This window comes from Wyeomyia smithii, chromosome 3, assembly GCF_029784165.1.
Source record: "Wyeomyia smithii strain HCP4-BCI-WySm-NY-G18 chromosome 3, ASM2978416v1, whole genome shotgun sequence".
Taxonomy (NCBI): Eukaryota; Metazoa; Arthropoda; class Insecta; order Diptera; family Culicidae; genus Wyeomyia; species Wyeomyia smithii.
In genome coordinates, this window is record NC_073696.1 from 8,574,034 (window position 1) to 8,587,690 (window position 13,657).

General features: G+C 37.1%; 1 protein-coding gene across 2 annotated transcripts in view; it reads left to right on the top strand.

Annotated features, from left to right (window-relative positions):
- LOC129726643 (TGF-beta receptor type-1) overlaps window positions 1-13,577 on the top strand; it is a 96,214-nt gene extending 82,637 nt beyond the window's left edge. For both annotated transcript variants that reach the window (XM_055683591.1, XM_055683592.1), the window contains exons 7-8: window positions 34-557; window positions 6,835-13,577. In XM_055683591.1, the coding sequence (XP_055539566.1) occupies window positions 34-557; window positions 6,835-6,996 (686 nt within the window). In that variant the 3' untranslated portion in view covers window positions 6,997-13,577. The remainder of the gene's footprint in view (window positions 1-33; window positions 558-6,834) is intronic.
- Window positions 13,578-13,657: the final 80 nt, after the last annotated feature.

Below are 13,657 nucleotides of genomic sequence, written 5' to 3' on the forward strand. Positions count from 1 at the left end.
TTGTCGTATTTGTTCTTTCTTTTCTCCTGTAAGATAACGGAACCTGGACCCAACTTTGGCTTGTAACGGATTACCACGAGAATGGATCACTGTTCGATTTCCTGACGGCTCGCTGTATCGATTCGAAGACGATGGTCGAAATGGCCTATTCGATCGCGACCGGATTGGCCCATCTGCACATGGACATTGTCGGAACTCGCGGAAAACCCGCGATAGCCCATAGAGACCTCAAATCGAAAAATATCCTCGTCAAGTCCAATTTCACCTGCTGCATCGGAGATCTTGGGCTGGCGGTGAGACATATTGTGGCCACCGATACGGTGGACATTCCGTCCACTCACAGGGTAGGAACGAAACGCTACATGGCTCCGGAGGTGCTGGATGAGACTATCAACGTAAATCAGTTCGACTCCTTCAAGCGTGCCGATGTGTACGCGTTCGGGCTGGTACTGTGGGAAATCGCCCGGCGATGCAACGTGGGCGGTATCTACGACGAGTACCAGTTGCCTTTCTACGACGTCGTGCAACCCGATCCGACCATCGAGGAGATGAGAAAGGTGAGTGCTGGGAAGCAGTTTAAAATTTTGTGTTTTCGATTGAATTGTGTTTTTTTTTTGTACACGAAGTGACGCACATGCAGATTGAAATTGCTATTCGGTCGAATGCAAAGTATGGCTGAATTGAATTGAAAGCACTTATTTTCATGTTTCCAATTTGCTCGTGAATTGATTAGAATCGAACGAACGGCAGGATCAGTGCGCCGCAACGTCACGCTTGTTTAATGTGTTTTTTTTCGTTAAAGACTTTGATAGACTGAACAAAAATTGTATTTCTGAAACTTTGGTCTATCGTGAAAAATGATTCCAAAATAATAAAAAAAACAAGAGTTTCTGCAGTACGAAGTGACGGAACCTATTTTGCCGTGTCCATCAATAACTGTCAAACTGCGAAGTATTATATATTTTTTACCCATTACACAATGGTCTAGAACCAGATTTTAGGAGGAAACACCATAAAAAAAACTTTCTTCTACAAAATTGTTACATATGATGAAGCACTTATTCATGGTGCCACAAGTTAGGATGACCTAAATCGAAAATTTAGCTAATTTATCTTTGTAGATAGAGATGAGTTCTACAATGTTGTAGCCCCGTTAATTTTAGGCTACTTTTTAAAAAAGTTTTTTTTACCTTTGAAACTAACCGCTTTCAATTGATAAAACACCCTTTTGAGCCAACTTTTTTACTTCAATTTTCACATGAAAATTGTCTTTAAACAACATTCAACGACTAGACAAAATTGTGGACTGCTGAAATCATAAATATCTCATTCATATTCGAAGTTATTGACGTTTTTCGTCATCAAATACTCCCTTTTTATTTGTTTGTCGTTTATTTTGAGCAAACAATAAAAACATCTTTTGACCCCATTTTGAACGGCACATTTGACAGATATGGAGAAAATTTTAAAAAGAGTTCATGAATTTCGCTATTTTTACATCCAAAAGTACACATATTGAATTCCTTTTTATTTTTTACTCTAATTTGATTCAAAAACATCATAAATGTATTCACTCGTTAAAAAATTATGAATCTTGGAAAATTAAATTTATCGAAAAAAAAAACCGTTTTTGTTTACCCCCCGTTTTTGTTTAGGATGACCTAACGACTCAACAAGATTTACGAGCTTGATTATTTTCGACGCATAATAATTCTTGCAAATTTAAGCATTAATTTAAGCAAGCCAGTCGTCGTAGGTTCGAGTCTCGACTCGGGAGAGACTGTTAGTGTCAGTAGGATCGTAGCGCTAGCTCCGCAATTGACCTGTACACTTAACAGTTGACTGCGAAGTCTGTGTATAATAAACAGAAGGTCGAGTTCCGAATCGGAATGTAGCACAAAGGTGCTTTGAAGCACGCGGGTGACCAGTTTCGAAATTAGGGTGACCAGACAACAACGGCCTTTTTAGATATAACTGTTTTTCAAGTTTCCTAACTTTTGACTTATTGTTATTCCTAGTTAAAAAAAAATCCAGGCAATCAAATAGGTGAACTTTTGAATGCATAATGCATGTTTTTATTATGTATTATTTTAAGATCATTTCTAAAAGTTTGAATTGCCATTCAAAAAAAAAAAACATTGATGTTTGCCTCAAAAAGCACGACAAAGAAATAAAAGGGGCGTAGTTTTTTTAAACATCAATTACTTTGCATACGAATGAGATATTTACAAATTGAAACCTTGCGAAATGTTTGTCTAAAAAACCTTCATCAGTCATCCAAAGTCAGTTTTAATTTTAAATCTATGAAAATTAGAGCAAAAGAAGGTGTTTTGTCAAAAACTTTTTCACAAAGTTGCATAAAACTAACGGGGCTACAAGATTGCTAGATTTTTGATTTCATCGAAAATATCTGTCATCATAGTTTTTGAAAACATGAGAGAAGAAGGCCTTTCTCTAGAATAAAGCTAACAAACCCTCCAGATCTAAATGTCTCCCTAAATACGGTTTCTGGACCTTTGTGCGTTGATAAAAAAAGAAACAAACCCATAGACAGTAAACCAATGCGAATGAACTGGAAATTTCCATAATTTTTCTCTTCCCTTTAAGCATTATCAAATCTAAATTTTTAAGTAGTTTATTCCATGGATAAAATTGATTCCAGTTTCGGTTAAGTCTGAACAAAAAAGAGTTCAGCGCATTCAACTATTTACCAGTCATTTTCCAAACAAAAGTCGTTAATTTTGTACAAAAAGTTGATATGTCTAACTTTTTGTGACGGCAAGTAAGTCGAAGCTAAGATCCAAGGTTCATATCAAAGCCCAGTTTTTGAGTGGCTAAGAGCTCATTGGTCGAAGTCCCAGTCGCCAAAAGTCCCGGTGACTGAGAGTTCCAGCGTTCAAGAATATCAGAGTTGAAAAATTCCACGAATTGAAAAGCTCAATAATACCAAAACTCAAGGAGTTCAGAAGTCCAAGAGTTCAAAAGATCAGGAGTTCGAACGTCCAGGAACTCAAACGTCCGGGAGTTCAAAGGTCCTGCAACAGTTTAAAAGTTTTCTTGGAGTTCAAAAGTCCTCCAGCAGTTCAAAAGGCCTCCAGGAGTTTCAAAAGTCTAAGAGTTCAAAAGTCCAGACAATCGAAAGTTCAGGAGTCCGTCAGGAGTTTGAAAATCCTCCAGAAGTTCGAAAGTTTTCCAGGAGTTCAAAAGTACTCCGGGGGTTCAGAAGCACTTCGGGAGTTCAAAAGTTCTCCAAAAAATCATAAGTTCTCTTGGTGTTAAAAAGTCCTCCAGGACTTCGAAAATCCTCCAAGAGTTCAGAAGTCCCCCAGGAGTTCAAAAATCCTCCAGGTGTTCAAAAGCCCTAGAAGATCAAAAGTCCTCCAGGAGTTCAAAAGTCCGCGAGTTCAAAGGCTTAGGAGTTCAAAAGTTTATGAGTTCAGAAGCCCTCTAAGAGTTTAAAAGTCCTCCAGGAGCTCGAAAGTCTTCCAGAAGTTCAAAAGTCCTCCGGGAGTTCGAAAGTTCTACAATAAAACAAAAGTCCTCCAGGAGTTCAATAATCTAAGAGTTCAAAAGTCCAGGAATTCAAACGTTCCGGACTACAAAGGTCCTTTAGCTGTTTGAAAGTTTTCCTGGTGTTCAAAGGTCTTCCATAAGTTCAAAAGTTCATAAGTCCTCTTGGTGTTCAAAAGTCCACGAGTTCAAAGGTCCGGGAGTTCAAAAGTTAAGTAGTTCATAAGTCCTCCAGGAGTACAAAAGTCCTCCAAGAGTTTAGGTCATCCTAAAGTTCAAAAGTCCTTCAGGACTTCAAAAGTGCCCCAGAAGTTTAAAAGTCCTCCAGGAGTTCAAAAGTCCTCCAAGAGTTCAAAAGTCTCTCAGGAGTTTAAAAGTTCTCCAGGAGTTCAAAAGTCCTCCAGAAGTTCAAAAGTCCTCCAGGAGTTCGAAAGTCTTCAAGGAGTTCAAAAGTCTTCCAGGTGTTCAAATGACCTTTAGGAATTCTGAAGTTTAAAAGTTCAAGAGTTCAAAAGACCAAGAGTTCAAAAGTCCGGAAGTTCTGAAGTATAGGAATCTAGAAGTCTCTTAGCAGTTCAAAAGCCCTCCGGGTAGTGAAAAACCTGCCAGAAGTTCAATACTCCAGTAGTTAAGAAGTCCAGGATTTCAAAAGTCCAAGAACTCAAAAGTTCAGTTGTTAAAATGTTCAGAAATTCAAACGACCGATAGTTTAAAGATCCTCCAGCAGTTTGAAAGTTCACCAGGAGTTTAAAAGTCCTTTACGTGCTCAAAAATCCTTCAGGAATTCAAAAGTTCTCCAGGAGTTCAAGACTCTCAGGAGTTCAAAAGTCCTCCAGGAGTTTAAATGTCCTCCAAGAGTTCAAAAGTACTCCACAAATTCAAAAGCCTATTAAGAGTTCAAGAATTGGAGCTCAAAAGTTCTCCAGAAGTTCAAAAATCCTCCAGGAATTTACAGGTCCTCTAGGAATTCAAGAGTCCTCCAAGAGTTCAAAAATCCTCCAGGAGTTCAAAAGTTCTCCAGTAGCTTAAAAGTACCACAGGAATTCTAAGCCCTATCAGGAGTTCAAAAGTCCTCTAGAAGCTTAAAAGTTCTCCAAGAGTTCAAAAATCCCCTAGGAATTTGAAGGTCCTTCACGAGTTTAAGGCTCTTCCTGAAGTTCACAAGTCCTCCTAGATCTCAAAAATCAATCAGGACTTCAAAAGTTCTCCAGAAGCTTAAAAGTACCACAGGAATTCAAAACCCTATTCTAAACCCTAGAAGCTCAAAAGTCCTCCAAGAGTTCAAAAATCCCCTAGGAGTTTGAAGGTCCTTCAAGAGTTTAAGGCTCTTCCTGAAGTTCAAAAGCCCTCCTATATCTCAAAAATCCTTCAGGGCTTCAAAAGTTCTCCAGTAGTTTAAAGGAACACCAGGAATTCTAAACCTTATCAGGATTTCAAAAGTTCTCTAGAAGCTCAAAAATCCTCCAAGAGTTCAAAAATCCCCTAGGAATTTGAAGGTCCTTCACGAGTTTAAGGCTCTTCCTGAAGTTCAAAAGTCCTCCTAGATCTCAAAAATCCTTCAGGACTTCAAAAGTTCGCCAGAAGCTTAAAAGTACCACAGGAATTCAAAACCCTATCAAGAATTCAAAAGTTTTCTAGAAGCTTAAAAGTCCTCCAAGAGTTCAAAAGTCCTTCAGAAATTCTAAAGTCTCCCAATAAATCAAGTCCTTCAGAAGTTCAACAGTCCCCCAGGAATCTTAAGGTCCTCCAGGAGTTCAAGAGTCTTCCTGGAGTTCAAAAGTCCCCCAGGAGTTGAAAAGTCCTCCAGGAGTTGAAAAGTCCTCCAAGAGTTTAAAAGTCCTCCTAGCGCTCAAAAGTCTCTCAGGACTTCAAAAGTCTTCCAGGAGTTCAAGAGTCCTCCAGGAGCTTAAGAGTCTTCCAGGAGTTTAAAAGTCTTCCAGGAGTTCAAGAGTTCTCCAGGAGCTTAAGAGTCTTCCAGGAGTTTAAAAGTAGACTACGAGAGTTAAAAAGTCAACGAGTTCAAAAGTTTACGAGTTCAATGGTCCAGGAGTTCAAAAGTCCAGGAGTTCTGGAGTTCTCCAGGAGTTTAAAAATCCTTCAAGAGTTCAAAAGTCCTCCAGGAGCTCAGAAGTTCTCCGGGAGTTCAAAAGTCCTGCAGAAGTTCGAAAGACCTCCAGAAGTTTAAAGTCGTCCAGGAGTTTAAATGCACTCCAAGAGGTTGAATGTCGAGGAGAAAATTTTTTCCACGAGTTCAGAGGTCCAAGAGTTCAGAAGTCCAGTAGTTCAAACTTCAATGAATCCAACAGTCTAAGAGATTCCAAGAGACCAAGAATCCAAGATTAAAAAAATCCAAGAATCCAAGAGTCCGAAAGTTCAAGAGTCCAAGACTCCAAGAGTACGAGAGACCAAGAATACAAGAGTCCAAAAATCAAAGAACTCAAGAGTCCAAAACTCCAAGAGTATAATAGTGTCTAAAGCCTCAAGAGTTCAAGATTCTAAGCGTCCACGAATCAAAAAGTCCAAGAGTCCAAGAGGCCAAGAATCCAAAACACCAAGAGCCCAAGGGTCCAAGAGTCCAAGAGTCCAAGACTTCAAGACTCTAAGAGTTTGAGAGACCAAAAAAACCAGGAGTCCTGAAATCAAAGAGCCCAAAAGTCCAAAAGTCCAAAAGTTTATGAGTGTTCAAAATTTCAAGATTTTAAGAGTCCGAGAATCAAATAGATCAAAAGTTAAAGATTCCAAGAGTTCAAGAGTCCAAGAATCCAAGAGTTCAGGAGTCGAAGATTCCAATAATTCAAGAGACCATGAATCCAAGAGTCAGAAAGTCAATAAGTTCGGGCAACCAAGAGTTCATAAGTCCAAGAGTCCAAGAGTTCAAGAGTTCACCAGCCGAAGATTCCAAAAGTCCAAGAGTCCAAGGTCCAGGAGTGTGAGAGGCCTAGAATCCAAGTGTCCAAGAGTCTCCAAAAGTCCAAGAACACAAGATTTCACAAGTCGACGAGTTGAAGATTCTATAGCTCTTAAAATTGAAGAGTAAAAAAATCCAAGAGCTCGTGCGTCCAAGAGTTAGAACAAATCCGAATGCAAGTTCAAGCTTAAGTTCAACTCTAAAATGACAATTGAATAACTACAAAATCGAAGCATAATTTATGTGATGAGATATTTAGACGAGTAGTTTTAATATAAACTTTTGAAATTGATAGTTGAATTTAATGAAAACTTTTCATTTTTTCTAAATTAGAAATTATTACAAAATATCAAAAAACATTGTAGAAATGTACAGGAAGGGGATAATCATTTTGTTTTTCTTTTTCCCTCCCACAGGTCGTCTGCACGGACCGGCAGCGCCCGAGCATACCGAATCGGTGGATCGCCTCCGACACGCTGCACGCGATTTCCAAGGTGATGAAGGAATGCTGGTACCAGAATCCGGCCGCCCGTCTGACGGCGCTCAGAATCAAGAAAACCCTCGCAAATATTCGCTAGAGGCGGATCACTGCCGTAGGCGAGCCGGGTGGAGGAGGTCCGTCCTGGGTCTAGATGGCCGGTCTAGGCCTCCGCCCTGGCGCACGCGGTAGTGCTAAACAAAATGCTGATTGTGAAAACATGAACTCTCGATTTAGGAATTAACAAACAACAAAAAGGAAAAAACACATACACACACACTTTAGCTGGTAAGCATGTCTAGTTTTTAAGCTGAAGAAAATGGGTACCACTAATGTGGATGAATTGAGCGAAATATGAGCGAAATTTCTGTAGTTGTGTAAGTTAACGGTTTATCATGGAAATGCTAGGATAAACAGAACATATTTTGTGCACGGGAGAGCCTATGAGGATAGGATAAGAAAGTAAGACTTTAAGTTTGAGAATTAATGTAAAGCCAGCCAAGTTTAACTTGACAAAATGTCCGTACGTTCTATCTTAAATCGTATTTTCATTGAATGGTTGATTGATGTGTTGCATGTTCGATTTTATTGTCCAGCTAGGTTTGATACATAGTAATATATAATTATTTATTAGTATCTCTTTATTTATCGTATGCATTTCCTCGGTTTACGAGCAAACAGACGTATTCACACGTACAGTACATTCACAAATGAACCCGCTAAAATGAGAGAAACATAGATGATTGATTCATTTGTTATGGTTCCCCATTTTTAACATATCTCCATTCCTTAAAAAATAAAGAAAAAAAAAACAAGTCACAACTAAAGAAAAAAAGTAAAACAGAACAAAAAAACATGTACCTCCAGAAACCAGAAAGTTAAAACTGTGAATACAAAAAATCACAGCAAATCCTCAACCAGAGCAGCCGCGAACCCTATACTAAAGGCGAACAGTCGAAGTCATGTTACTCACATTTTTTACTGACCAGAATTTAAGACGTGGAAATTAGTGCAGCACTATGCTTCCACCCTGAGAATATTGAGAAAAATGCTGTTAGATTATAATAAAATGTGTTACTTGGAACAGAGGGCGCTTCATGTGAGTGTTTAATGTTGATCGCCATGTTTTGTTGGATCAGTTGGCTTCTAATTTTTTCATAATTGGATTGGTTTGTTATTAACTGGTAAAGAGATAGAGAGAAAGAGAGAGAAAAGAACATCCCAAATAGAGTAACTATGTTAAAGTCATTTAGTTTTTGATTTTGTTTTTTTTTTTTTTTTTATTTACGCATTTAGAGCATAACCAGTTTCAATATTATAAACATAAGGTATTCACATTAACCGCCGCTGTTCGACAACGGTACCTCCTTCTCAGCAATGTAAACAATTTAACAGAGTCCGCAATAATTGCCAGGATCGATAGGATTAGTCATCACTTTGGTTATAGTCCCTACCTAGACCACTTTGAGTCCTCAAAAATAACAATTAAAACTGTGGCAAAGTGTTACAAACATAATCGAAAACTCTCAGGCAAGTGAAGAAAAAAAAAAATAAAAACGATTTCCCGTCCTTCCATGCACCCGATCCTCGACTGTCGTATTTTCCATATTACGTATTCTGTTCCATTTCGATCACCAATCGGTAGTGTACCAATCGTAAGCTTCCCTAAACCAACAAAACAACTGACGAAACAGACAAAGATAAACAATACAACTAATCAGAGTATGGTTAGCCAATAGTGTTAGTATTGTTTTACTACTGAGGAAAAATAAGTAAAATGTAGCAAACAAACAGAATAGCAGCGTGAAAAAGACGTAGACAGAACTTTTTTTGAAACAACAAAACTGCCGTTAAAAATGTAATTTATGAGATTGCCAGAGTAATACTAACACATTTGTACAGAAAGAATGCAAACCGAGATAAAAAACATACACAAATAACCGTCAGTGCGGCTGGCGGAAGCCCCCAGAAATACGTTTTTTGTTGTTGCAAATTTTGAATTTTTGTTTTGTGTTGTTTCCCCAACCACGATTACTCAAGAAACAATCAATTGAAATGCCAAACTGAGCGGGGGGCTTCCGGTGTACCACGAAGTGACGAAATTGTAGGTGAAAACCGAAGGTCAGTAGATGTACTACACAGTAGCGAGAGTGCGCCCGTAGAAGCTAAACAAACTAATCAAACATAAATAGTAGCAACAAATCACACACACACACACGTAAAACAAAAACAAACTTAATCAGAGGAAACCTTGAAATCGATCAACGGCTATCGGGAAGAAAGGGTGTTTGAGGAATAATTATTTGTTATGCATCAGATTGTGAGAGACTGTGAGAGAAAAACTGAAGACAAATGAAGGGACAGCAGGGTGGAAAGAAGCGCAATTTACCTAAAGGTTTATATCTTTATATCGATTCATAACAGAGGGGATGGAGTGCGATTTGATTTGTATACTGTAAAAATATGGTATAAAAATTGATTTTAATATGTTTAGGGCTTTTCAATTTGATCGAAACTCTAAGGCTTTCTAGTAAAAAAATGCTGCAATCCTTCTGCAATGTTTTTTGATTACTTTTTCCTTCAACAAGATCATCGTATGCACTGAAAATTGCAACATGATTTTTTTTCCAAACACTTCATTTCGTGAAATTTGCCATCGGATATAAAAATACTGAAAACAGTGGCAGCAATGTTCTTTTTTTTGAATTAACTGTCAAAAGCGAATTCTAATTGCAATATTTACGAACGGGCCCGACGATTTATGCAGTTTCCGAATTTCTTACCTTTTACACAACCCCGTAACGACTTCCCTGCGGAAAGTGTAGTAACTTTCGCTGCACTTCACGGCCTTACTTTCGTTTATGCTACACTATAATGATAACTGTTAAACATTTATGTCGTTTTCGTTTTTGCGGTGTAGCTACCCCGCGGACTACACTTTGTCCTATCACTGTTTTTTTTTACATTTTCCGGACTATCCTGGACTACCCTTTTTCCGTCCCGGACAGTCCGTGCAAGAAACAGAGTGCAGTTTTGAAGACACCAACACATTCACACGTATGTGTCAAAATCAAAAAAAAATGTGTCAAAACCGGTTTGCTTTGATTATCATTCTTCGCGTGTCAATTCATCAGGTCATCAGGTTGAATTTTATTTATTTAATTTTGTTATTTTTTCATTTTTCAGTAAATCGGCAAATTTTTCGTAAGGTAGCACAAATGCGATAAAAGACAATGGCGATAATGACCAAAACAAAAGTGACAGTTACCTCTGGTATTACGCGCACCATTGCAACTGCTCGGAAAGTGTTTTTTTTTCAGCTGCAAAGCGGGACGGGATAGTCCTGCCGTAAAAACGAATTTGACATTAATAACATATACAAATTGCTCGCTATCTTATTTTTTCTATGCTTTGACACTGGTAAACACTGACAGATGAAGTTGCCTACTGAGATGTTTTTTTTTTTTTTGACTATAATTGCAGAAGGATTAGCATAATTTTAAATATTAGTTCGACGACATGACTAAATTTACTAGATTATTTTCTTAAACAAAATCCTCCTTTATCTAAAATTCACGCATCCTACATTATATACTGAATTAACGAGTATCGCTAAAAGCTTATTGTAAACTGTACGCATTATTGCTATGATTATATGAGTAAATATATGAGTACCCAGAATTCTAGCACCTCTTATAAAGCGTAGTAGCTGGAAAAACATCAGCTATGTAATGCATATAAATTATATACTTTACTAAAAGTCAACCATGCAAAAGTGACATATTTATCCCGCGAGGATGTCAAAAAGTTCGGCAACCGTTTTCAACCCAAAATCTCCTCATTTTCTAATTATTCATAGCATCTCCCTGAACAGTCAACAGACAATTTAACATCCCTTTCCTTGAGTTTTTGTACTCCAAAATATTCTTTTAGTCACTTAACCAAAAACAAAAAAAAAAAGAACAAAACTACCTTTGAAAATACAAAGCAAACAAAGCAAACAAAAAGATGTACACGAGCAAAGCAAACCTGACCGCATGTTGAACAAAACAGAAAAGAAGAATGTTCTAAAGAAAAACAAAAAAAACACAAACAAACAACCAAACAAAACAACTCAAGTAACAAAATGGAAAGTGAAGGAAGGTGGTGTATGTTTAGCAAACAGAAAATCAGAGCATCTAACCAGTGTTATGTGAGTTATTTGTATAGATTGAGAAAGCTAACTAACAAATACATAGAAAAGAAGAGAGAGAGAAAGAAAAAAAAAAACAAGTACACAGTTGAGGTAGAGTGTGGTTTAAATACCTTTAAGTAGAGCGGAGAAACGAGAGGTGAATATTTCATTTGATAAACCGCAAAGACGGTCAGAAATAAAGAGACAGTAGCAGTTGTGTACAAGTTGCGTGTTTAGATGGTAATAATAAACAAACAAAAACAGATCCTATAAATATTGAATACAACCTGATTGCGCTTTTTGGTTTTTAACTTGGCGCTAACCTCTATTGATAACGAAACATGAGAATAAGATCATTATTTGCTCAAACCGTTTGAATGGATGCACACATACACATACACCGACACACGTACATAGACACTCACCCTTAGAACCAGCCAATATCGTCCTAGAATATGAATTTTGTAACAATTATAACTAGCCGCTTGCATTTTTAGTTTTTGTTTTGCGCAATTTGACTGTAAGGAAAAATCATAGAAACTGCAAAATCCTCACATCCTGAATGAGCAACGTCGAGTAGAAACAGAATACCTTCCAACTGATTCCTATCTCTGATGAAACGAGAACTATTCTTCGATTTTAGGTGCCATTTTATACCGTGCATTTGAAGAACTGGTAGCGATCTTACAGTTTTGAGTTTTAATTAACGTATATATCTCTGCTCCGTTTGCCGTTTGCGACAATTTACACAGTCGTGTTTGCTTATGCCTATTAATTTTCGTTTTCGTGAGAGCCAATTTGCTAACTATATAACAATTACGCCGCAACTGAAAATTACTAACTTGTATATGAATGGTTTCTGCGTCAAATACAACACGAAACAGCAAACAAATAATCCAGTGTAGTAATTTTTACTCGACTAGAACTGAAACAACAAACATAGAATGTTACACAACTCAGTAAAACCGAGAGTAACGAGCGCCGATAAGTTGTATGATATGAATTATAATTTTCTACCTCATTTATTTAGTAACTTTTTTTATAAACAAAAAATAAATAAAAATAATTAAAAAACATGTAAAAGTTAGTAACAAACGAAGTAAGAAACTATTTTAAGTCTTAAATAAGAAGTAACATTTACTATTAAACCTTACCATTAAGGGCACTCGGACGCAGGAATGCAGGAAGTTTGTATAAACTGTCAGCGAACGTTTTATGTTCAGCGGACAGCCAAAGGTGGAATGCGATTTGTTTTAGTCAGACCCCTCTACACACCGTTTTTGTCGTGACCACTAATCGCCTCTCAAAAAGAAAAAAAAAGGAAAATTTCACATCACGCAGTTTAAAACAGTGAAATCCACCACAACGGAAAGGGCGTATATTTTTGGTAGCAAACTTTAAACCAAACAGACAAAGAGAAACATAACAGAAAGCTAAATGAAAAACAAATTCGGTGGCGTTGAGATAGAGAGAAGGAAGTATGAAAATGAAAAAAAAAACGGAAAACTAAAATTTGTGATCAATTGCTTGGCAGTTACTAAATTAACCGGCAATGAGGAGGCGGAAAAAATGATGAAATCGATGAATTTTAAAACTGTAATCATCTTAAGGATATATTGTTAGAATGTAAAAAAAAACAACAGCAACAACAACTATAACCTTCCAAGGTGGAATGTTTCAACGCAAAATTATATTTATCGGCTTATTGGTGAGAAAGAAGAAGAGGATAAAAAAAGCAGAAACTGTAACTTCTACTCGGAATCACATTTTTCGAACACTGCTTTTCTCTTTGTTATAGAATACTGGGTTTTTCAGTTGCATCTATATACATCATACATTAATAAATATATATATACACAACAAAAAACTATCAACTGAAAAGAAAATGAAAAGAACTGCAATGGAAAAGTCTGGCATTATTGGTTTAGGTGCGCGCTAGAAGCGAATTTGTAAGGGTCATACAACAGACATTGAAAATTAAACAAACACGATTAAGCTTCTCAAGCAAAGTGGATATTTTCGAACAAACTGAATAAACAAAAATCCATCAACACAGAGAGATGATTAAGACGATGGTATGAGTGGTAGCAGTAGCACTGCGCAGGAAGAGTTCTATTATCATTATTATAATTATTATTGCATAAATACTATCATTATATTACTTGATTAGTTGGTTATATTACGCGTATATTATTGATAAACAAGAACATGATGAAAAACAAGAAGAAGAATACAGTCAGAAGAAGAAGAAGAAGCAAAATAAGAATAAACAACAATTATCCAGCGGAGTTAGTTCCGTTATTCACACACAAACACACACGATTACACACGCTAATATTTGCGCGTCTCTAGTGGCGAGTCTGACGCCAAAGTGCAAGTGTCAAGAAGAAAATCTTAAGTTCAGAACAATAGATTTGGAAAACAAAACAATGAAAAAATGGTGAAACTGAACAGAAGAAAAAAAAATACAGTGATTGATTATTGTCTTTTGTAATAAAACACAAAAATGGGTTGTCGATATCCGGAACTTGGAAAGAAACGTCCTTCGGTGATGTTTTTGTGCAAGACTTACAAATGCGTCCATTTA